The 22,928-nt window shown below is 37.0% G+C and overlaps 1 protein-coding gene across 10 annotated transcripts in view; it reads left to right on the forward strand.

Annotated features, from left to right (window-relative positions):
• PTPRD (protein tyrosine phosphatase receptor type D) overlaps positions 1-22,928 on the forward strand; it is a 380,605-nt gene that overhangs the window by 245,371 nt on the left and 112,306 nt on the right. For 7 of the 10 annotated variants that reach the window (XM_056325255.1, XM_056325244.1, XM_056325247.1 and 4 more), the window contains 7 exons: positions 676-1,257; positions 10,080-10,213; positions 11,464-11,608; positions 14,555-14,860; positions 15,873-16,066; positions 17,961-17,987; positions 20,125-20,242. In XM_056325255.1, coding sequence (XP_056181230.1) covers positions 676-1,257; positions 10,080-10,213; positions 11,464-11,608; positions 14,555-14,860; positions 15,873-16,066; positions 17,961-17,987; positions 20,125-20,242 — 1,506 coding nt within the window. The remainder of the gene's footprint in view (positions 1-675; positions 1,258-10,079; positions 10,214-11,463; positions 11,609-14,554; positions 14,861-15,872; positions 16,067-17,960; positions 17,988-20,124; positions 20,243-22,928) is intronic. The other 3 variants (XM_056325250.1, XM_056325251.1, XM_056325253.1) reach the window with 1 other exon arrangement.

Here is a 22,928-nt window from a genome sequence, read left to right on the forward strand (position 1 = left end):
GTCTTTCTTTCGTTGATTGCCATATTCTGAGCAAATGTATTGCACTGAAAGGGACTAAATGCCTCTTACCCTCTTAAATCAAGAGGTTAAATAGTCCAGCCAGTTGCTGGTGTAAAGCAAAATACAGGTTCAGACAGCAATAACACCAGTAAATAAGTTCATCATAATGTTCCATTATTCTCCTGTGTCTAGCTCCCAGCCTTTATTTCAAGTAGATAAAGGATCTTGCAATCTTGCATATACTTGTCAACAGCAGCAGTCTTTAGGAATCACTCATTTGGATTTTAGAGTTGCTGGGTGTCCACGTATTGTGTTCACTGAGTAGTTGGAAACTAGAGGTTCCAAAAATATCTGAAAAGTAAATTGTAAGGGTGCACTGTCTATAAGATTCCTTTTCTGCATATGTTTATGGGATCTATTACAAAAGTCAGTATCTTTAATTTATATGAAATAAACCTTATCCTATATAACTTGAAGATTTTTTAATAGATTTCTGGAGTAAATCATAATTGCCAAAAGCTTGCTCTGAACAGATTATACCTTCTTTCCATTCCAATCTTTCTGTTTTCTTTTTTCTTGTTGTTGTTGTTTGTTTTGTTTTTTAAGGTAGTCATTGTAATAGTTAATGTCCACTGTTACATAGTGGTAACTGTATTTTTGGTTATTTCTCTTTAGCCTTACCCAAACCTCCTGGAACACCTGTGGTGACAGAAAGCACAGCAACAAGCATAACATTGACTTGGGATTCTGGAAACCCTGAGCCAGTTTCTTACTACATAATCCAACACAAACCCAAGAACTCTGAGGAGCCATATAAGGAAATAGATGGGGTGGCCACAACACGCTACAGCGTGGCTGGCCTCAGCCCATATTCAGAGTATGAATTTCGGGTAGTTGCTGTAAATAACATTGGGCGAGGGCCACCGAGTGAGCCTGTGTCAACAAGGACTTCAGAGCAAGCACCTTCAAGTGCACCACGCAATGTGCAGGCCCGTATGTTGAGCTCTACCACCATTTTGGTACAGTGGGAAGAACCTGAGGAACCTAATGGACAAATACAAGGTTACAGAGTTTATTACACCATGGACCCCACTCAACATGTCAACAGCTGGATGAAGCACAATGTGGCTGACAGCCATATTACCACTATCGGGAATCTAGTACCCCAGAAAACATACTCTGTGAAGGTTCTTGCTTTTACTTCTGTTGGGGATGGACCACTTTCTAGTGACATCCAAGTCATCACTCAAACAGGAGGTAAGTTAACAATTGACAGAATTTGTGAAAAAAAACCTAAGTGCATGCAGAAATGTTGCAGAGAGATAATTTGAGTTTAAAAAATTGAAAAAAAAAAACCAAAAACAACTTGCTCTGAAGGAGAGCCAGTTCATTCAGGCAGTTTTGCAGTTACCCTTTACTCAGTTCCACAGTACAAGTCATTATTGCAGAGTGGAAATTATCCCCTCACCCTTTCATTTCTTTTTTCATCAATCTCAATAAGTTTGACTGAGGTTTAAATGAAATTTAAGTCAGGTCTCAGGGACATATCTTCATCCTGGAGGTGGCCAAATGTTACAGCTTCTATTTGTCAGTGCTCTGTGCACCAAAAGTGTTTGTCAAGTAGTTCTTCACAGCTTTATTTGAGGAGTTACCTGTGTTGGTGGGTTTTGTTTAGATGGCATGTGATTCCCTTATGCTACATCACTCTAGTGAATCTTGCTTTTGGAAATTTAAAATTGATGTGTACTGCATGTATATTCAAATAGTTGGTAAGTTCTGGAAGCCCGTGGAAGCATTAAAAAAACAACAGACCTTTGTGTAGGTGCAAGCAAACAGATCTGTACACGTTGGGTTTATAAATCAAATCCAGCCTGCCCCTACAAAGTGCACAAGGTCACCATCCTCTTGTTCTGTGTTTTCAGTTACTTTTGTTTCTGTGCAGGAGTTTTAGGTCCATGAATTAGTTTTATTAGCAAAGAACAAGCAAGCATAGTGAAAAACATGGCAGAGAATTGTTATGAAATCAAAAGCAAGAAGCTCTGGTGGAGCTACACTGCAGAAAGTGTTTTATTGTAGCGATAAGAAATAAAAGCTCCCTTTGTCTAGTGGTTTAGAGAAAACTATGAAGTATTACTATAGGTCAGTGATTGCCTAGAAATGTTATATAATGCTACTTGAAATTTTTGGTACTGGAAAGTTTCCTGTTGAAGAATTTAGCATCTGTCAGAGTCACAAAGCGTATCTCTAAGGTGTAACTGAAGACAGTTATGTTTCATCCACATTTTACTTCTGCATTTAAACAATATGCATTTAATAGAGAACAGAAATTGAGGTATTGTCCTGGAACCTTTCTCGGTGTTGTGTTACAGAAAGGTCTAGGTGTTACCTTTTGCAGTATCTCAGCTCAGAAGTTACTAAATTAACTTTTTTAGACGTTCTAATGGTACATTAGAATGTGTCTGTGTGCACATGCAAATGTAAATATATAAAAATAGTTTAATTTTGGCAATTGTAACCTTTTTCAGGAACTAGTTTTTATATTGACATCTGACTTCTTTTTGAATCCATGTGCAAAAAGCTTTGAAAGAAGGTTTAGTGAGCCTCATCTGTGCTTTCACTTAAAACTGTAAAACTCTTACTTTAACAAGAGTTTCTCAGTGGCTTCCCCAGAGAAGGATGAAGAAACCGGAATGATGAGTACTGAGGCTTAGCTGGACCAGCCCAAGTTCCATTACTTGCTGAGATCACTTGACAAATGCTTTGTTCATTAAAACCTTTCTAGAGCTTTAATTTTCTAGCCATTAAATGTGCCTGTCTGTTTCTGATTACTGTTGCAATCTGAAGAAATTATGACAACATTAACAGTTCAGGAGGGATTCTCAATATGTGTTTTCAGCTTTGTAACAGAAGTCGAGTTGACATTGTTTATTTTTGACTGCATACAGAAGGCACTTTTAAGCACTGATACTTGTGCTTGAAATACAGACATTTTAAGTCATAAAAGAGAATAGCTAAGAAAGTCTAGTGCAGTTTTCCAGTTCAGGGTGTGTTTAAAAACTAAGATTCTCCCATTCTTCTATCCAGCAGTTTCTTTTCAGTGAACACTGCAGAATAAAATGCCCTCCTTTACCCTTCTACAGATTTCCTGTTATCTAAATCTGAATATGATTGTTTTGGTTGTCAAGCTGAATCTCATCCTAAAAACTACAGTGAATTATAAAGTGCCATTTTAAAACAGTGGAAATGGATTTAATGGAAACATATGTAAAGAGTAAAAATAAGAACGGGATGGTGATTACATTTCAGTTGATTTTTTTTATATTATTTTTCCCTTTTTTGAAACAAATAAGCCTGTCATTGTAAATGTGTAATTTAACCCTTTAGGCTTACTTTGGGGATATTAAGAGTATAAATACAACAAAATCTGATTGACAGCTGTGACTTACAGACTCTGTTAACTTGATTTCCCTCAAAGCTTTCATGCCTTATGTATATTCTGATCCTTGAAGACAGATTATAAAAAATGAATAAATTGTTTTTAAAAAGCCTGTTCATGAGAATCTTTGCTTTCTTAGTGCAGCAGAATTGTTCTTTTGAAATGGCTGTATGGGTGGCTTCTCACTTGGCAGGTCAGGTGAAACTCTGCTGATTGTGAAAATTAGGTTTCTAATTAAAATATTAACTAGGTGCATGTAGTTTGAGACGAAGAGAAGGAAGTGTTTTTCAGACAACCAAACATTAGAAAAAAATAAAAGCTTTATGTTCAGTGTTTCAGTGTTCTGCTTATGCATTTTAAGGAAAAGACATGTCCTGTTGCCTAGTTGTTTTCAGCAGTGTTTACTGTAAAGAGACAACATTTTAAGAAATTAAATAATCAGAAAACAGCTGTAGAGCTGAGCCTTTTGAATAATGCATTCTAAAAGCTACACCTAAGGAAGTCCTTATTCTGCAGTTTTCAGTCAAAGGATTTGATTCTGCTGAGGATGGAGTCAGGACCAGTATATGATTTAGGTGAATTGACTTACACCAAGTTTTAGAATAAAGAAATATCAGTATACGTGTTAGTGTGATACTTCTTTTCCTTTTTCTTTTTTTGTTGAAAAACAAAAACTGTGTTGGTTTGTCTCCATTTAGCTGCTCAGGACACGCTTCTTAGGTATCTTCTCATATTTCCTTTTTTTGCTTAAACTGGTCAAAAGTATGCATACTCTGAGCAGCATCCTTTACCTTGTGTGTACCAGGAAAGTTCTTGAGCTTTAAACTGAAGGTCTGAGCTTTGTTTGATTTGGTTTGGTTTAGTTTGGTTTGGTTAGGTTAGGTTTTTAATGTGCAAAGAGAGGATAGCTACTGAAGGCATTCAGAGAATCCTCGTTTTATTCTGAGCTTAGGTAGAAAGAGGGGAGAATGAGAGATATACAAGGTCTTTTGGGTGATGTATTATTGGAGAAAGAGAGAGGAAAAATATTCTGATGCTACTTTAAGCAAGAACTTACAATATAAAACCTATAGTTACTTTTAAACCAAGGATTGGCAGTGGTTTGAAGACTAAGGTTTATTACAGTTCTAGAAAGCTAATCTTTTTTAACATAGAGAAAAGGACAGTAATGAGAAGGTCAAGTATCTGACTTGGAGGTCACATAAGTGAAGCCTTAGCTTAAAGGAAATGAGTTAATGGTCCTGGAGTTCTTATTGTAAAAGATTAGAAATTCAGAGGAAGGGAGTCTGTAGCAAGGGGATACAGTTCTGCTTTGTAGCAAGCTAGCTATTTTGCAGGCATTTCAGATTCTTTCAGGAACACATGAACAGGGAAACCTCATGTCTGAAACTCCACAGTACTAGTCTCCTAGTGAAGCATTTAATGGAAATGGACTTTGACAAGGGAAGCGCTGAAAGCAAGTAGCTGGAAACTCAGGTGTAGTGCAAGGAAGCAGATGGTAGAACGATTTGGAGCTGAGGTGGGCTGCAGAATAGTTTTTAAGTGACAATATTTCCTTAAGTAACGTTCCTGGTCAGGTAGAAAAGAATATTTCAGCTTTTGAATAACACCCCTGCTCTCAAAGCACAGTTAACTTCTGTTGAGTTTCCCAGTCTCTATGTTTACTTCATTTAAATGCTAACATGATAAGACATATAATGAGGATATTACCCTCACTGAGTGATATTTTTTTAAGCCTTTAATCTCCCCAGTTCTTTCCTTGTTAGAATACAAAATAGGGTATGGTTATGGGATTTTTTTTTTTTAATCTGACTTTTTTTCTAGTCCAGGTGTTTGCAAATATGTGGATGAGTTGAATGCTGGAAAAGTCCACACATTACATTTGGCACTGAACTTAAATATGAAAGAATCCAGCCTGAAATAATGTTAAGACTATTCCATTGCAATATTGTAGACTGTGGGCAGAACAACTTTGTCAAGACTACGCGGACTCTGTCTTTAAGTTTTTTCTTTTACTTTGTGGGCTCCCTCAATATCAGCTACACATATTAAGAAAGCGATTTATGAATTTCTGGTTGTTGTTTTGGTTTGGTTTTTTTTTCACAAAATGTGCTATGCTTTTTGGACTTTAAAATTTGTTGTTAATTATTTTGAATACTGTGGTTCTGTGTTTGATCCAGCAGAAATGAAAACCTCAGCTATCTTTAGAATCATTTGAAGAGGTTATTTCTGTTGTAGCTGAAAGAGGGAGAACAGCATGCTCATATAGTTAGTACATTACACATTTTATTTTGTAATCATTTTCCATGAGAATTTGGTGTCACAAAAAGTACAAGTATTGTTTTGCAAAACAAAAAACCCAAAACTCTGGAGCACATTAACTCTTGAATTGTAATAGCTTCTCTGTAGAGCTTCACGCTTCTTCCAGAGCAAGCAGAAGCATGAACTCTTGGTCCCTTTCAGTTCCCAACTGATTGTAAATTCTCTTGATCAATCTATTTTCCTTTGCAAAAGTCATTCCTAGTTAACTGATTGAGTTTGCTTTAGGTAGGGATTTCACCCTAGCAATGTCATGGGACCCCTTCTGACCTGGAGACTTTCCTCTCTTTCCAGCATCACTTGCAAACCCAGCACAGCCCTGGAGTGTTTTTCTGGTTACTGCAGCCAGCTGAGGAGCTGTGTGGGAAACTACAGTGCCTTTCCAGTTTGAGACCCCATTTTATTATTCTGTTCTGGCATTTGAGTCAGAGATGGACATAGAACCACATACGTAGGACAAGGTCCAGCAATCTGTGTTTGGTTTTGGTTATGCAGCAATGAACATGGACTAGGCCAGCAAAGGTGTTGAACTTGGTATGAAGTTTTGAAAAGACTAATTTGGGACTTTGTTCTTTGTTTTGTCACTGCTCTGCAGTGTTACATCATTTGTACTACATAAGTTATGTCAGGTTTACAAGCAAGAAATTTGGTGCACAGGGAAGTTACGGATGTTAATGTATGTTTGTAAAGCACATTGACCTCAAAGCAGAACAGACAATATAGAGAGAATGCTCAAGCAGAAAGATCCTGTTCAGTGAGCTGACTAGGTACAGCACTAACAGGGAAAGTGAGATTTGATCTGTGTAATTAAAAACTCTTCAGTAAGAGTATAAAGTCCATATACATAGATTTTCCAGTTTCCCTGGGTATTTTCCATCTCTGAAGGAGACCATTACCTTCTGTCAGTTGCTCCCACTTGGCTTAGTTCCCATGTGCCACTGAAGAATTTTTTTAACAGATGTGTGTTCCAGGCATAAATCCTAAATTGTTTAAAAGTTATTGTCCACTTTCTTTATCTGATACTTTTCCTTTGGCTTAAGCCTTGCATTCCCTACCAGAGTTTATCAGCAATACAGTTTGTTTAGTTGCTGTTATTTTGGTTTTGTTTTCTTTCTTCTCCATCTTCTTTTATCTGTTTGAAGCGATGCAGATTTCCCTGTCATCTCTTTCTTCTATCAGTTTTTTCAGCTTCAGAGTTGCCTAACCGTGGTTGAAAAATGTGAAGAGAGACTAGACTTTGCAGCAAGATATTATTTTGGCAAACAGCATTTGAGGAAGTCCAACTAGCCATCAGATTGTCTTATAAAATGATAAATTGCAGACCTAAAACCCTAAAGGGTGGGTTTTTTTCTTGAGCAGAATGCTGGGAGGATGAGGGTCTTAAAACATGTAGAGAGACAGGAGATACCTTTTGTTCTCCATCTGCAGCCATATTTATCATAACGAGTGACACCAGCCCTCATATGGGTCACTTGACTAGTCGTCCACCATGTATCCTATGTTAAGCACAGATGACAGCATCACAGGACAATTCAGTTGGCAGGGTGGTCTTCTGAGGGAGGTCTCCAGCCCTGGGCCCTTCCCAAAGCAAGCTCAGCTGTGGGGTCAGACCAGGGTGCTCAGGGCTTCACCCAACTGAGGCATAAACTTCCCTGCAGCCCGACCTCCCTGGGCCATGGCTCCATCACTGGACTGTCCTCAGGAAAAGGATTCTCCTTACCTCCAGCCTGAACGTCTCACATTTCAACTTGTACCACTGCCTCTTGCCCTGCTGCCACACATTGCAGTGAAGGGCCCAACTGCATCTCCTCCATCTCTCCGATCAGCATCAGGAATGTTGTTGGGTGCCCCAAAAGCCATCCCTTCTGCTGGCTGAACCAGCCCCAGTCCTGGAGCCTCATTGCAGGGCAAGTCCCCAGCCCAGAGCAGTCTTGCTGAGGCCCAAAAACAGATGCAGTACCCAGATGTGGTCTGATGGGCACTGAGCAGAGGGGAAAGTCCCTGCCCTCCCCTAGCTCTTGTGGTCATTGCCTCCTCATACCACCCCAGGCCTTGCTGGTCATGTTGCTGCCTGGCCACAGGGCTGTGCCCAGCTCAGCTCGAAGCCTGCTAGGTGCCAGGGCTCAGGGCCATCCCCCACAGCTGCTCCCTGGCCCCATCAGCCCCAGCCTGTGTCCCTGAAGGGCTCTGCCTTCCTGGGACAGGGCTTGCTATACCTCATGGGGAGCCATCAGCCTGTTCCTCCCCCCTCTCCAGTTCCCTCTTAACAGCAGCCTGGCCCTTGAGTGTGTCAGCTGGTCCCCCCCAGCTTGATGTCATCTGCAAACCTGGAACACATGCCCTCCATCACCTCCTCCAGGTCACGGATAGAGATGTCAAACACAAGATGAATAGCATGGTACAAATAACATAAGCTGATGTTTGACCTTCCATGACCAAGCAAAGCTGATTTCATAGCTCCAACTGTGCTGTTCAGTTACTTTGCCAAAATATTTTTGCCTGTCCTTTGATACACATTGAAGCAAAACATTTCTTCCACAAGTCAGTTTTACCAGTTTTTATCTTTTTGTCAGATGAAGCAAACAAAATGCCTACAGCCAAATATCCACCTGAGTTTCATGAGATGCATTTGGAACAACCTGTAGCAAAACAAACATTTCCAAATAGCTGCCTAGAGTCCGAATTCATTGTTAAGTTTTGGCAAGTATGCAGTCAGGCATCACATCTACTTTAAGCTGTGTTCAACAGGAGGCCAATCTGCAGCTGTTGTCTGATTCTTCCTCAGGAGTGTTTTGAAGCAGCTAACCTAAAAAGTTGTAAAGTTCACCTAGTAAATGAATTTATACAACTATGCTATAGATTTGCCAAGTTAAAGTTTGATCTAGTGGTGTTTCAAAATCTGTTTCAAAGTTAGGAATTATCCTGTTACCCCACTGACTCCCTCTTAATTTCAAATATGTTCAATTTTAAAAGGATAAAATTAGAAGTATTTCTGTCAAAAATACTTCATTGATATTTTCTGGAATTGCTCACAAGAAAAAAAAAGTGAAAGGTAGGGACTTGCAACCTCCACACAGGAGCTTGAATATACACCTTGTTGACAGGTTATCTGTCTATTTATCTAAAGTTAGATATCAAACCTGCACCAGCATACATAAGGGCAGTGTTATCCTCAGAGTGACATTAAGTAGAAGTCTTGGGGAGATAAAAATTATGATTATAAAAGTTTTGAAGTCTTTTACTTTACAAAAGAAATGTACTTGTAATGCTATAATAAAATTGTACCCAAAAAATGATTTTGAAATTATCATTATCACCTGTGACAGTATGTGCTGAGAAGTGTGTCTCACCTTTTTATCTTAAAAATAAGAGCATGCAATTTTTTTTTTTTTTTTAAATCTAGAAATGCTGTAAAAGACTATTTCATGCCTTATCAACAACACTATTAACTGAAAGTAATGTTTTAGAACTTGGGTGCCCATGTGATTTTATATATTTCACTAACAGGGTTATATTTTGCCATCTTTTCCCAGTCAGCCTTATTATTTTCCATAGATTTGCAGAAATAAATGATGGTAACATTTAGTCTGGATAATTTCTGTGATCATTGCACAAGATGTAACAACAGATAATGTTCTTGACTACTGGAATCAAAACGGCATTTTTAGTTATTGCAATTAGGAAGTATTAGTACAAAGTCAGCTATATTGGTAAAAATAACAGTCATTAAAAGAGTAGAAATATGTCACTTAATAAGAACATTACTGAAGATCTCTTCAATAGGTTATAACTTCAGGTTACAAAAACATTCAAAATTTAAGTGTCTTCTTAAAGAGCAGGGTGTGTTTAGTATCTTAGTTATTGATGAGCTAAGCAAACCATTTTCCGATTTGGAAGTCTGTGTAATGGTTTTAGCTCTTTCTTGCTGACTGTTCCAGCCAGCCTTATGTGATACTAGCATTTCCCCATATACACGCACATATATACACATTTGCCATTTTCACATAGGTTATTAGGTTGCTGGTTTTCATTACCAGGCTTCTGTTCAATTGCATTGCAATTCTGTGTGCATTATTTACATTACAAAGCATTTCTTTGAAATCCTTGATAATTTGTAATGTGTTAACTAAATATATTATTATTCTTTATCTGAGCTCAGATTAATTTATTTCATTGTACAGTTAATCAATTTGTTTAAGTTCAGTAAGTTCAATAAAAGTAGTATTGTGTGAAATGTTCAGAGATAACAGCTTAAAAGGTTTGAAAGATAAGTGTTGAATTAGCCAAATAAAACATTGGCAACACTGCTCAACTTTTTCTTTAGTGCCTGGTCAGCCATTGAACTTCAAAGCAGAACCTGAGTCTGAAACAAGCATATTACTTTCCTGGACACCTCCACGCTCTGATACCATTTCCAGCTATGAACTGGTTTACAAAGAAGGGGAACATGGGGAGGAGGTAAGTGAAGAGACATCTTCTTTAATGAGTCAGACATAAAATGCTGCAATCGTTTGGAATGGATGGATTAGTAACTTTCTTTAGCACAAATGCCTTGGTCTTTGAGCCCTTAACAGCCTTTGTTGTTAAACGCACTGGTCAGCCTAATGGTGTAAACAGGAGAAGGTGCTATTGATAGCTACCACCAGTCAGTGGAACTTTGTTGTTGTTTGTGAGGAGTCATCCACAGAAGCTGCATCCAGTTTCAGACATTGATTATGCCTCTCCAAGCCTGGTCCTCTACAAAGGCTTGGAAGCAGCGTGTTTTGGGGCATGTTATGAACTAATTAAGATTTTTTGCACTTGGAATTTGAAGTCTATTTTCAGCCTTAGCGAATTTTTCTTCCTCTTTGCCACCACGTAGGAGAGTTTTTAAGCTTCTCTAATCATTCTATAATGTTCGAAAAGAAAATATGTTTCATTTCCTAGAGATAAAAACCTGCCATGGACTTTTTCTGTACCATTATTTCTTGAAGAATTTTCTGTTTGAGGGCCTCTGTAGTGCCAGTACCACAGACTTTAGAATCTACTGTCCTTCTGATACGGAAACCATGTGATGTTGCCAGGTGTCCCAGACAAAAGAAACAAGCCAGGAGTCTCAGAAGGCAGCAGGAGATTATCAGCCTCATTGATTTCTCCTGCATCATCAACTCATTGCTGATGCTTCAACTGAGCTTATGTTTATGGAGGCTTTACACATATACTGTGAACGCATAAACTTACTTTGTGGAAGGGGGCCAGACCTGTATTTCACCTCCAAATAGGATGCAGGCTTCTGCTTAATAAGTTACCCGTTGGAATAACTTCCTCCCTAAATAGTTTGAACATGAATTTAACTGTGAGGTTAAACCCAAGATTACTCACATTAAAAAATCCTGTCATTCACTGTCATAAAGGGTAACTATAGGTTACTCTTATACTCTGAAAATGCTTTTATACTTTGTACACAGCAATTACTTCCTCAAACAGTCAAGCAATATTTCTGGCTCTAAGTTTTACCCAGTGAGCTTCCTTAATGTGTGTTTGTCAAATGTAATGTATTCATTTTCTGGTTTGGTTTAGTTTGGTTTTATTTTGATTTATTTTCCTGAATTTAATTTTTTCTTAATAATATTATCATCAAAGTATAAAAGTATTTCTTCTATAGGCAACATACTGAATTCAGTGTCTCTGAATATTAACCAAGACATTGTTTTATTACCTACCTTTAGCAACGGGTTTCCACAGAACCTACTACATCTTATCGCCTGCAAGGCTTAAGGCCAAACAGCTTGTACTTATTCCGTCTAGCTGCACGTTCTCCACAGGGCCTGGGTGCTTCAACAGCAGAAATCTCGGCGAGAACCATGCAGTCAAGTAGGTGTCTTTCCTTGCTAACTTTTTTCCCTTGTTTTGTATTTTTCAAAGGGATTAATTTCGGTAGCCCGGACAGATAGCAGCAAAGGAAAAGGCAAAATGTCATGAAACTCATCACATTTGTCTTCTAATGAGATGCAAAAATTTGTCAGGGATTTATGTATACATCTTTAAATATTTAAATTAAGACTTAATTAAAAGAATCAGATATTTAAGGATGATGTCCAGGAGTGCTACCTTTGCCTGATAAGTTATGCTTTCCTGACAGTTTGCATTACACATCATTTTAAAACTTAGTGAAGTTCTATTTCTATTTGTTTTAAATTAAATGCCTTCTCTTAAAGTAATATTATTCAAAACAGAAAATTCAGATTCTCAGTTGACATGGGGCCTTTCAATTTGCAGTCATGACAGATGTGATTACACCATCATTTCTTGTTAGTGTTACATATTAATAGTAATTAGTGTAACTGGAAATACTTTGCTGCAGACCTGGAAACCACAGCTAAATGCGCTTCTGAAGCATTTCTAAGGCATTTAGAATAAACATAAAAAAACAATCATTTAACACAAGACTAGGTTTAGAGATAATGGCAAGGCAGCTTTTAATTTTAATAATCCAGAATCAATAATGTGGTGAATAAAAAAGGTATTTATTTATCCTGGGAGCCATTTCAGCTATTTGGGATGCTCATTCGCTCATACTGGGTGAAGATTGCTTAGACTGTGCATACAGAATAAATATCTAGGGGCCAAGGCTGCATGTTCCATATATAAGCACATTGCCAGTTTCTTTTTATTCTTGATATAAGAGTATGCTATGCTTTTTTCAGCCTTATGTCTTAAGATAGTAGGAAAATCCAGTTGACTTCAGTAGGCAGACCCAGGTTATTTGCAGAAAAGATTGCAAAATCTTGTTTTGCAAGAATGGTGTATTTTAAGAAAAAAGTATATGCGTTAATAAAACAGGTTACACAAGTAGCCTACAGATTATCCTCACATAAATGAAATATTTTGCACTTTCAGAGTATAACGGATTAAAAATTAATAACCTTATATGAGTTTATTAGCAAAATTCACTAGAATGTGCTGTTGCCTTTCATTTTGGTTTCAGAAAAAGATACTACAGGTATTTATTTCTTTACATATAAGATCTTTAAGGGACATTTTACTTATATTTTACTTCCTGTACAAGTCAGTGGTAAAAAGGGAGCAACATGTTTTTTAACACTTAATTACTGAATTAGCCTAAGAAAAAAACCCAAATGTGGTAATTCTCATCTGTCCCCCCATCAACCTCCTCTAGTTAGTTGAAATGCTGATATATTCCCTCCTGTTTTCCCTTCAGAAGAGCAGTGTACCATACTGAGTAAAAAGCCATTGATCCCTGTAGAAGAGCTGTAGGGAACCAAAAGTTACATGTGTAAATGCAATAGGTCACAGCAGGGTCCTAGGCCTTCTCTGTTGCTTTAATTTTGTTTGATGTTACTAGTATAAGTAACAGAAAACTATTTGTTTCTTTTTTGCCTTAACAAATGACAATAAAGTAATAGACCAAACAAACAAAGAAACCAAAACAAAAATCTAACGACCCCAAAACAAAACAAAAAGAAAAGGTGCTTTAAAGGTCTTGCACCCCAAATTTTTAATTTTCCTTGAAAAGAAGGCAGAAATAGGAAAGGAGTCTACATAAACTACTTCTGCCAGTGAACTTGAACTATGGCTCCTTTTTTGGTGCTCTGAATGATCTCAGTTAGTAAGCATACACTTTGCTATGTCAAAGTCCATTTAAACACATAAATGCATGCATAAATTTCAGTACTTGAATTGCCTCACTGAAAGCAATGGAGTGCCATACATTCTAAAGGTCTGGAGACCAGAAAAGATAAATATGCTAAGAGACTCCTTCGAGTACAGTAAAGGTGAGCATATTTGCTCTGGAAGATTGGTGCTGGTGACAAGAGACAGAACAAAGTCAGAATCTGTCATTGTTCTGATGTGCTGAGCTTGTGAACTCTGTAAAATTAATATCTGCTTTCTTGACACATTGTTTGGGGGTAGATTTTTTTTTTTTTCCTATAGAGGTTACCTACATTACTGGTAGGATTTAATTCTTTGCTAGCAAAGGTGTCTCCAAGAGGAGTTAAAAAAATAAAACTGACAGCTGATCTAGGGTAAGTACAAGTTACAGTCAGAATCAACAAGCCTGTCACTTTTTCCTGGTAGGTAAATCTTTGACTAAGACTTTCTTTCTCTTCTATTGATTGCATGCTCCTAGTATGTTGGCTGTATGTTTCAGTAAATGCTTTCCACTTAAACATAATTTGCAATTGACTTATGCCAGGCAGACTCAGTTATAAAAAAAACAAACAAACAAAAAAACCCTGAAAAAATAATTGTTTATGAGAGTGGGGAGGCTACAAAAATGGCAATTTATGAGCAATTTCTAGCAATTATTGCAAGTTTTTAGAACTTCTGTAAAAAGAGAATTTTTCTAAAAGAAAGTAAACTCACTTGAAGGGGATATGTCCAAATTTATAAGTAAATATATGCCACATGTCATTTAAAATATTATAGCTTGCACTAATTGCAATGATTGTAAAGATAGATCAGTAGTCATAGAACTGTCACGTTTTTGTTTTATTTCAAGAAGAATTTTAATTACAGGTAGGTAATATAATTTTGAGGTTTCACTTTCATGTATCTCCCCTACATCCTTTTTCACCATTTAGTTGGTCTATTCATTTTCATTTACCTCATGTTAATAAGCCAAGGTGCATATGATTATCTGATGTTTTGCTTTTTTAAGTTTTTACTTTTTTTGGTTTATTTTTTTATCTTCATTTGGTTGTCTTTTATTTATTTTTATTTTTTCTTTTGTTCATTTTTTTTCAATCACTCCTATCCTTTCACTCAAATCCTCCTTTAACCCACTACTGAAATTAGAGCCATCAGCTCCTCCTCAAGACATTAGTTGCACAAGCCCCAGCTCCACTAGCATTTTGGTAAGTTGGAAACCTCCACCTGTGGAAAAACAGAACGGCATTATCACTGAATACTCCATCAAGTACATTGGGATTGATGGAGAAGATGGCAAGCCCCATGAAATTTTGGGAATTTCCTCGGACAGTACCCAATACCTTTTGGAACAGCTGGAAAAATGGACAGAGTACCGGATCTCTGTGACTGCCCACACTGATGTTGGACCTGGCCCAGAGAGCTTAGCAGTATTGATTCGGACAGATGAAGATGGTATGTTGCCTCCACTACATCAGTTTGCACCTCTATGACTCTCTGTCGATCTGCTATCTTTTGTATAACCTAACAGTATTTTTGTCTGCTCCTATTTTTTCCCAAATCCTGGTTTTGCTTTTGAGTTTTTAAATCAAAGACTTGCCTTTCTACACTATTTTTGTATTTGGTATTTTTTTTTTTTTTAACAGAAAGTACCTTTTTGTGAGTAACATGAATCTGCTGCCACTTCGAGCCCATACATATTCTTCTTGCTCCTCCTTTGACACAAAAATAACTCTTGGGGGAAAACCTTCCTGCCTTTTCCTTGATTTTACAGTCATTTTTATTTTTAAACACTTATGTCTATGAAAGTTTTTTTCAGGTTTTGTTGGGTTTTTTTTTTAACTGCTTTCTTGTTCCATGTTGTGCTTTTTGATTTGGTTTTTTTTTGGGTTGGTTTATTTTTTGGTTTTTTGAGTTTTGTTTTTGATCTTGGAAAACTGATGCTCCTCACATTTTCTTTTCTTCCATGCTTGAAAGTGATAGAAGACAGCCGTATTATCAGCCTCCTTTTTACACTACTAACCCCCCCCCCAAAAAAAAAAAAAACCACCACAAAACCAAAGCATTTAGCAAACAAAAATAAAGGAAACTTTTTTGAAATCTTTTGTAGTTTTATTGTTATAGTAGTAGTATTTCAATGATTCAAATATCTCTTTGTATTATAATGCTTTGACTGTCAAAGCATCTTCCTTGGCTTTTGTACATTTTTACATGTTTTTCTATTTCTCTAATACTCCTTTTTCTTCCATTTTTTTGCATCAGTCATGTTTTTTGATCTTTTCACTGAAAGGTAGAGCAGATTGGTTGAGCATTTTCATTTGTTGAACAATTTGTGTTCTTCAAAGAAAACGTAATGAGTCTGCTCTTAAAAAAAAAAAAAAAAAAAAAAAAAAAAAGAGAGAGAAAGCAAAAGACATAGGTGGGACAAGTGCCTGTAATTCTCTTCTGTCCAATGATGTTGTTCCAGTTCCTAGTGGTCCTCCTCGCAAAGTCGAGGTAGAGGCTGTCAACTCTACTGCTGTTAAAGTATCATGGCGCTCGCCTGTACCCAATAAGCAGCATGGTCAAATCCGAGGATACCAGGTCCACTACGTGAGGATGGAAAATGGAGAGCCAAAGGGTCAGCCCATGCTGAAGGACATCATGCTGGCTGATGCACAGGTAATTAGGGCATTTTATGTTATATTTATGTACATAAAATATGTAAAAATATTTAGCCTACAAGAGCTATCCAGAAACATGGGGTTTTTTTTATTCTTTCTCTATTTCAGCCTACCAGCTCATATTTTTAATCTCTATTTTGACAACAGTTTTTTCAAAATATTTACATTTAAAAGTTCTTGGGCCAAACCTATACACCATTTTCTATATAGGCATGCAACTAAATGCTAAGCTGTGTCATTCTGCTGGCTCCCTTAAACGTGGAGACTTCACTATACCTATGCTCTGAAATTTTAAAGCATCAGGAAGATCTGAGCTAGGTCACAGTCAATGTAGAAAACTGTGGATCAGCACTGCCCACCCGGTATTTCTTTGTTTCAGTGGGAAGCCTAGAATCATTAGAAGCCTGTGTTAGCCCATTATTACAGTGTTTCTCTCATTAGCGTGTATCCACCTCACTAAACATTTCACAGGAAATTAATTTATTAGTTCAACTATAGAAATCACCGAGGTATTTATATCTGTCCTTATTCATATCAATAACTCAATATAATGAAGAGCTTACTTTAAATAGGCATGGGGTTACTTCTTTTGCAAAATTTCCCATCTGTTTTATAAATTATGAGACATGATGTAAACAAAAGCCTGATCGCATCAAGTTTAAAAAGCTTCTAAAAATAGGATGTTACTGATTGGTATACACTAGTGCTTTGTAAAACTGAAGATTCCCAAAGATCCTGGTACTAGAGGAATCATCCTACACTGAAACTATTATCACATAAATACTTGAAATGACAAGAAATTATCAATCTAGTATAATGTAAAGAGTTATATTTGCCTGAAGCATTTTATGGGAATAAATAAATGGGTTTTTTTGGCTTCTTTTGTTTCTTCTTCCAGTCTTAGTTCTAAGTTTCAGCTCTGCAGATACCTTTTTTGAGAACAGGTCTCCCACACCTGCATTTGTCTCTGTTCCTGGAGATCTTTGTTGCAGTTCCACCTGCCAGTCTTTCTGTCTATCTGTGTACATACTTAGCTATTTTGCAGCACATGGTGTTCATACAGCTTAAATTCAGTGAAGAGAAAAATGGGAACAAGTGGAGAGGTGGGAAGGGAAAGGGAAAAGGGAGAAGAGATGGGAAAGGAGATGCCACTGTCCTTTGATTCTCCCCTTCCTTGCACAGATTGGCACTTTCAACCTCTAAAGGTGGGAAACAGGAGACTAGATGAGATGTTGGAGCCCAAATATCATAAAGGCAAAAGTTCTATTTCTTTTTTTTTTTTTTTTTTTTTTTCCCCAAATTTAGCTTTGACCTGCCTGTTTGCTGTTGGTTCAGTCTGCTTAATCACCTCCTTTCTCCTGTGCCACTCCTACCTGCCTATCATACTTCTGGGATACATATGAACAGGGCCTGTGCAGATAGGAAGACCTTGACAGTAAAAGATCAGTGTGGTTTGGTTTCAAGACTAAATAATCCCGCTATTAATTTAAGTAAGGTATTGAATTCATTGAGGAAACTCAAGCATATAGCCTAGTATCATGATTAAATAAACCAAGTAAACTTTATTTCTGCCTTGATAGCTTTTACTAATACAATTTAAATAAAAAACAAAAACAAACTACATGGTACAAGAGGATTCATTATGTCTTTCATCTTTCAAGGAAAGAGAAGTGCTGTTTTTTAGGGAGAGCAGAAATGGAATTAAAAATGCCTGGCCTGATTTCATTAACTAGATGCTACATGATTCTATATGATTAATTCAAATTGCATATGAATTTTCCAGATATCTTTCATATTTATTTTACTATTAAGAGAAAACAAATACCTCAACCAGGCTACAAATCTCTTCATTTATTTTGTTTTCCCTTCCAATTTTCTTTACTCTCAATCAGTGGGAATATGATGATACTACTGAACATGTGAGTAGTTTTTTACTGGCTAGAAAAACAGCCTGTGCTAAGAGTTTGGGAATTATTTTTTTTTCCTTTTCTGCTTGTTGCTTGTAGCCTCCTTTTATTTTTTTGAGTTTTCTTCGGGTTTGGTTTTAGTGTCATGCCCCCTCCTCCCTGCCCCCCAAGTCATTTGCACAAATGCATGCTCCTAACATCAAAGGTTTCTCCGTTATGGCAGTTTATTTTGGTTTGGATTTGGTTTTGTTGGGTTTTTTTATTATTGTTATTAATATTTTTTTTCTTTTCTCAGGAGTGTGAGGGTTACTGTTGCTTGCTTGTTCTTGGGTTTAGCATGATGCCAAAATGTACAGAACTGGTTTGTGTTTTCTTCTTTTTGATTGCTGTCACTAACATTGCCTCACAATTCCTCTTAAAAAGAAGTGGTTCAGAGTTGTGTAGCAGTAGTCTGATTTTTATGTATTAACTTTAAGGGGTTTTTTTGTGTACTGAAAGTTAGTCAGTTGTACTTTCTTTCTTTTTGGTAATTTATTAAATGTATTTTATATGCTGTCAGGAAAGCCAAATGCCCTGCAGTGTTTATGCCTAAATAATAGTTTTTACTTTACCCAAAGCACACTTTTAAATGACAACACTACGTGCCATTCTACATCTTACACCATGAAGTAGTGTTTGTTTTAAATTTAGCTAATATCTGCATCACTCTTTACAATAATGACATTTTTTTTTCCTTTTACAATTTTATGCTGTTAATATCAGGTACAGTGTCTTTATGAAAGATGAGAAGTCTTTCTTAGTAATTTTGGCCTTTAGGCTCCATTCAGTTCTGGGGTAGAATCTAAGGAGGGTGGGGTTTTTTAATGTGTTTTTATTTTATTTGAACTATTTTGCCTACTTGTTCTGATCATTACCTTATTATTTCTATATTTTTTTTTAACTGACTGTAAATACAATGCCAAATTCTAATCACATATGTACTAAGCTCATACCCACTATCTTGAAAAATCCATTTACTGTGGATAGGCTGACCCATAATTTTTATATTAACTTTTATGGTTGTTGCATCTGAGGCGTGTGTGATTGCACATTTGCTATTTATTTTAGATGCGTAAATATACCATCTCTCTGGCAGCAGTGAAATTTAGTGTAAATGCATTCAGGCATGTGAAAATGCAAAGAAGTAGTCCAGTGATTACAGACTGGAAGCTGATGAGTCAAGAACTTTGGGCCAGTCAGTTGCCTCCAAATACTATCCTATATTTGCATATAAAATTTGTTTATATCATGAGTGTCTAGGCTTACATCCCCCTGGATGCCCTTAGGGCGTGATGGAAGTTGAGTTCTTTTCAGGTGGCTGGCCCTTCACCATACTCTGTGTGTGTGTATGTTCTGTGCGCATGTGTAAAAAGATCCCCCTGGTTTGATACTTCAGTTTGATCTTGCTTCCTTCCAATTGTACTACCTGGAAAGCTGCTTGTTTTGTAGCTGCTGTCATTTGTTTGAGGGCTGTCAGATTTATTCTTTGACCAGATATTTAATGGTGGTGTAAGTAGTTCTTTTAGACCTGAAGAGTGACTTGTTTCTGAACTCCTTTGAGGTACTTAGATGCACAATCCAACCAGTGACACAGGTTGCAGTGAGTGTTACGGAAGTGACAAACCTTTCTTGTTTAGCTAAACCATCATTGTTTAGTGTGGGTACAAACACAATACTCTTACTGAGTACTTCTTAGGAGTCATTTTATAGCTGTATCAGTGATGTCCTGTAAATGACTAAGTTAAATGGAGTTTCTGGTATCTACAGATGCATGCTTTTCACAGTATCAGTAGCCGTCCTTAGGCAAGGTATTTCAGAAGGCTTTATTCACTGTTCACACCACTAGGCCTCTGGCCTTGTTCCTTAAACTACCTGAGGCATGCAATATAGAAGTGTGCTGGTTTTTGTTGCTTAAATGAGTGAAACATCTTTCATTATGAAGTATTTCACACTGAACAGTCTGTTGGTGCTCTCAAATGCTTGCTATCACTGCCAGCAGCACAAAAGCATGCACACTGTATGTAATATACAGCGCTTGTCTGGAGGATTCCATGCTCTTCTGAAAAACAATCTGGTTTTGATAAATTGTTCTTGTTTTGTTTCATCTTAGGAAATGGTAATTTCTGGGCTTCAGCCTGAAACTACATACTCCTTCACTGTGACAGCCTATACAACAAAAGGTGATGGAGCACGCAGCAAGCCCAAACTCATATCTACTACTGGTGCAGGTAATAATCACATACATGTTAATCTCTGAATAAATCCTTTGACTTTTCTAGTCAAAGGATTGTGATCCTGCTAGTGTTGTGATCCTGCTATTTGGAAGTCTCCAGTTGTGTAAAATATGTTCATGGGATGTAGAGTTTTCTGTTTGGCTCTTCATTTATTTAGATTAAAACAGAACCAGCGTCCCGCTTTGTCCCTTTCCCAGTTCAAGATGTGGACAAAACGTAATACTTCATACTTTCTAGTAGCTCTTCCAGTCTGATTCGTGTCTTCTTGGACAGTTAAAAATAGAAAATCAGAGCTGAGAAGGGTATTTGGATAACTTGTGAAGTGCTTTCCTGATCTTTGTGAGAGCAACAGTGCTGCTGCTTGTCAGTAACAACATTGAAAGAACCTATCTGTATGACAGCCACAACTTATCTCAGGAGAAAAGAAAAAAGCAGAGAATTAGAAAACAGAATGAAAGTCCATTCTGTGAAACACTGAAATCCATATTGCTTCAGTGGCAATGTGACACATAAACCGAGACAAAACACACCATGCCACTGTGTTCAGTCTGCATTTGATCACAAGTGGTACTAGATGGTGGGTATCTGACTGCATGACCAATTCAGCTGATTCCTTTAGCACTGATGGGACAAATGGTATTGCTTTTAGATAAGGAACAAAGTTTTGGTTTGTTTGTTTGTGGGGTTTTTTTTTTGTTTTGTTTGTTGGTTTTTTTATTATTTATTTTATTTAAATGGTCAACTGTGGCACAGCTTAACCAAATGATGCTACTACAGACTTAGTTTGGTATTCACCTACAGCTGTTCACAGACTGTAGGTGTTCATTTTCTGCGTTTCATAGTGTAGTCATTAAGGATTTTCCATTACAATCACATGGAAAAATTTGTAGCATCATTACAAGCTCTCTTCATAACAGTGCATTGTTTACAGTAATATATAAGGTCCAAAAGGCATTTGTATTTGTATTTATACTGATTGACTCAATTTTTAAAACAGTCCCTGAACGTAAAGCACGTCTTGTACTAATATCAAAAACATCTAAATCCTTGTTTCATCAGCTTCCCTGGAAAACAATCTCAGTCTCAGTGACTAGATATATCATATGGTTCCATTTCAAATTTCAGAGTACCTAGTAGCCGTTACTCTTGACTGATGCTGAAACTTGCCCTCCAACTTCTTATCTTTCCTGAATTCTCGTGGTCTGGGGAAAAAAGTAATATATACTTCTGGCTTGCATTTTAATTGATTTAAGGAAAAAGGCACTTGATCCATTATTCTTTTTAAAGTTCAGTTCTCAGTTGAAATAAACACAATTGTATGGATTGTAATTTGATTAGTTCCTAGACATAAACATAAGCTATGCAAACCTGCTTGCAAAACTTAAAGCTTCTTTGCATGTAGTCCTTATTGGCTACTGATGTTTCGCTCTTCCAAGAAGATCTCTGATGCTTCTGCTTTAGAAAGACTAACAAATCCCACGTCCCATAAAACCCTGAGTGACTGAAGAGTGACTGAGAATCAGAGAAATTATTGTAGATGTAATACATGTTACACTGTTCTTGCTGTTTGTTTCACCCTGTGGACAAGTAATGTTTGTTCCTGGCCTCTAGGATAACAGCTTTTTGCCATTTTGCTCCTTTATACATTCCAGCGTGTATGAACAGTTTTTCATTTGCTGTTACAGCTTGCCATGGCTGAGCAGGTTTTGTAAGGAAAATTCCTATGCAGGTTTTTGAAAAAGGAGACAATAAACAGTCAGTACCGAGAGTTTCCGGCCCACTGTCTTTCGGTGAGAGTACATCAGGCCAGTGAAGGAATGATGCATTAATTCCAGGTGCTTGTATGTCTGAAATACACCCTCCTATTCTCTGAGAGTTTTCATTTGATTTATCACCCCACCCCCCCCCACCCCCCCCCCCTAAAAAGTTGCTATTCAAATACTACAATAAAGCAAATTAAGGGTCTGGCATGCTAGTCTAATTTTAAAAGGTTTAAGTCAGGTGTAGCTTTATTAGAATGAGTGAGATTATATCCATAAGAGATGTGAAAGCAGACTAGATGTCTAAATGTTTACTGGAGAAGATTACTATTTGTAAATTATTAAGATGATAAGTAACTATGCAGCTGTGTCCAGTTAGTGATCCAAAATCATCATTTACAGTTTTATGTGGGAAAGATTCACCAAATTTACAGTAACTTCACTTATTAGTGAAGTCACTGAATGCTGTTAACATTTTCACTCCAGAATATGTTTTTGCCTTATATTCAGTTTCCTCTCCTAGTTTTTGAAATTGGATGGAAGACAAAATGTTACTGAACATTTCCAAGCTAAAGTATTTCAAAATGTTCAAGTCCTTGAGACAGAAGTTACAAAATGTGTAATTAAGAAAATCTTGATGTCATTTGTCAGTGATATACAACTTTTCAGGAGATTTTATCAGACCTTTAATTTCTGGGTGATATTAGTTGAAGAGTCTCATAGCACAACAGCTTGTCCATTATTTGAAATTTACTCTCAGTGCTAGATAGCGCTCTTGAAACAAAGATTTCAGCTAAGAGGAGAAAATTATGTTAAAATGGTGGTGTGCTATATAGCAACTGGCAGAAACTTTGGCAAAGGCAATTTGCATGAGCTTCTACTAGTAACAGCATGTCATCACAACTGTTCGGTGTAATGAC

Source organism: Falco biarmicus, chromosome Z (assembly GCF_023638135.1).
Source record: "Falco biarmicus isolate bFalBia1 chromosome Z, bFalBia1.pri, whole genome shotgun sequence".
In the NCBI taxonomy this organism is placed as follows: domain Eukaryota; kingdom Metazoa; phylum Chordata; class Aves; order Falconiformes; family Falconidae; genus Falco; species Falco biarmicus.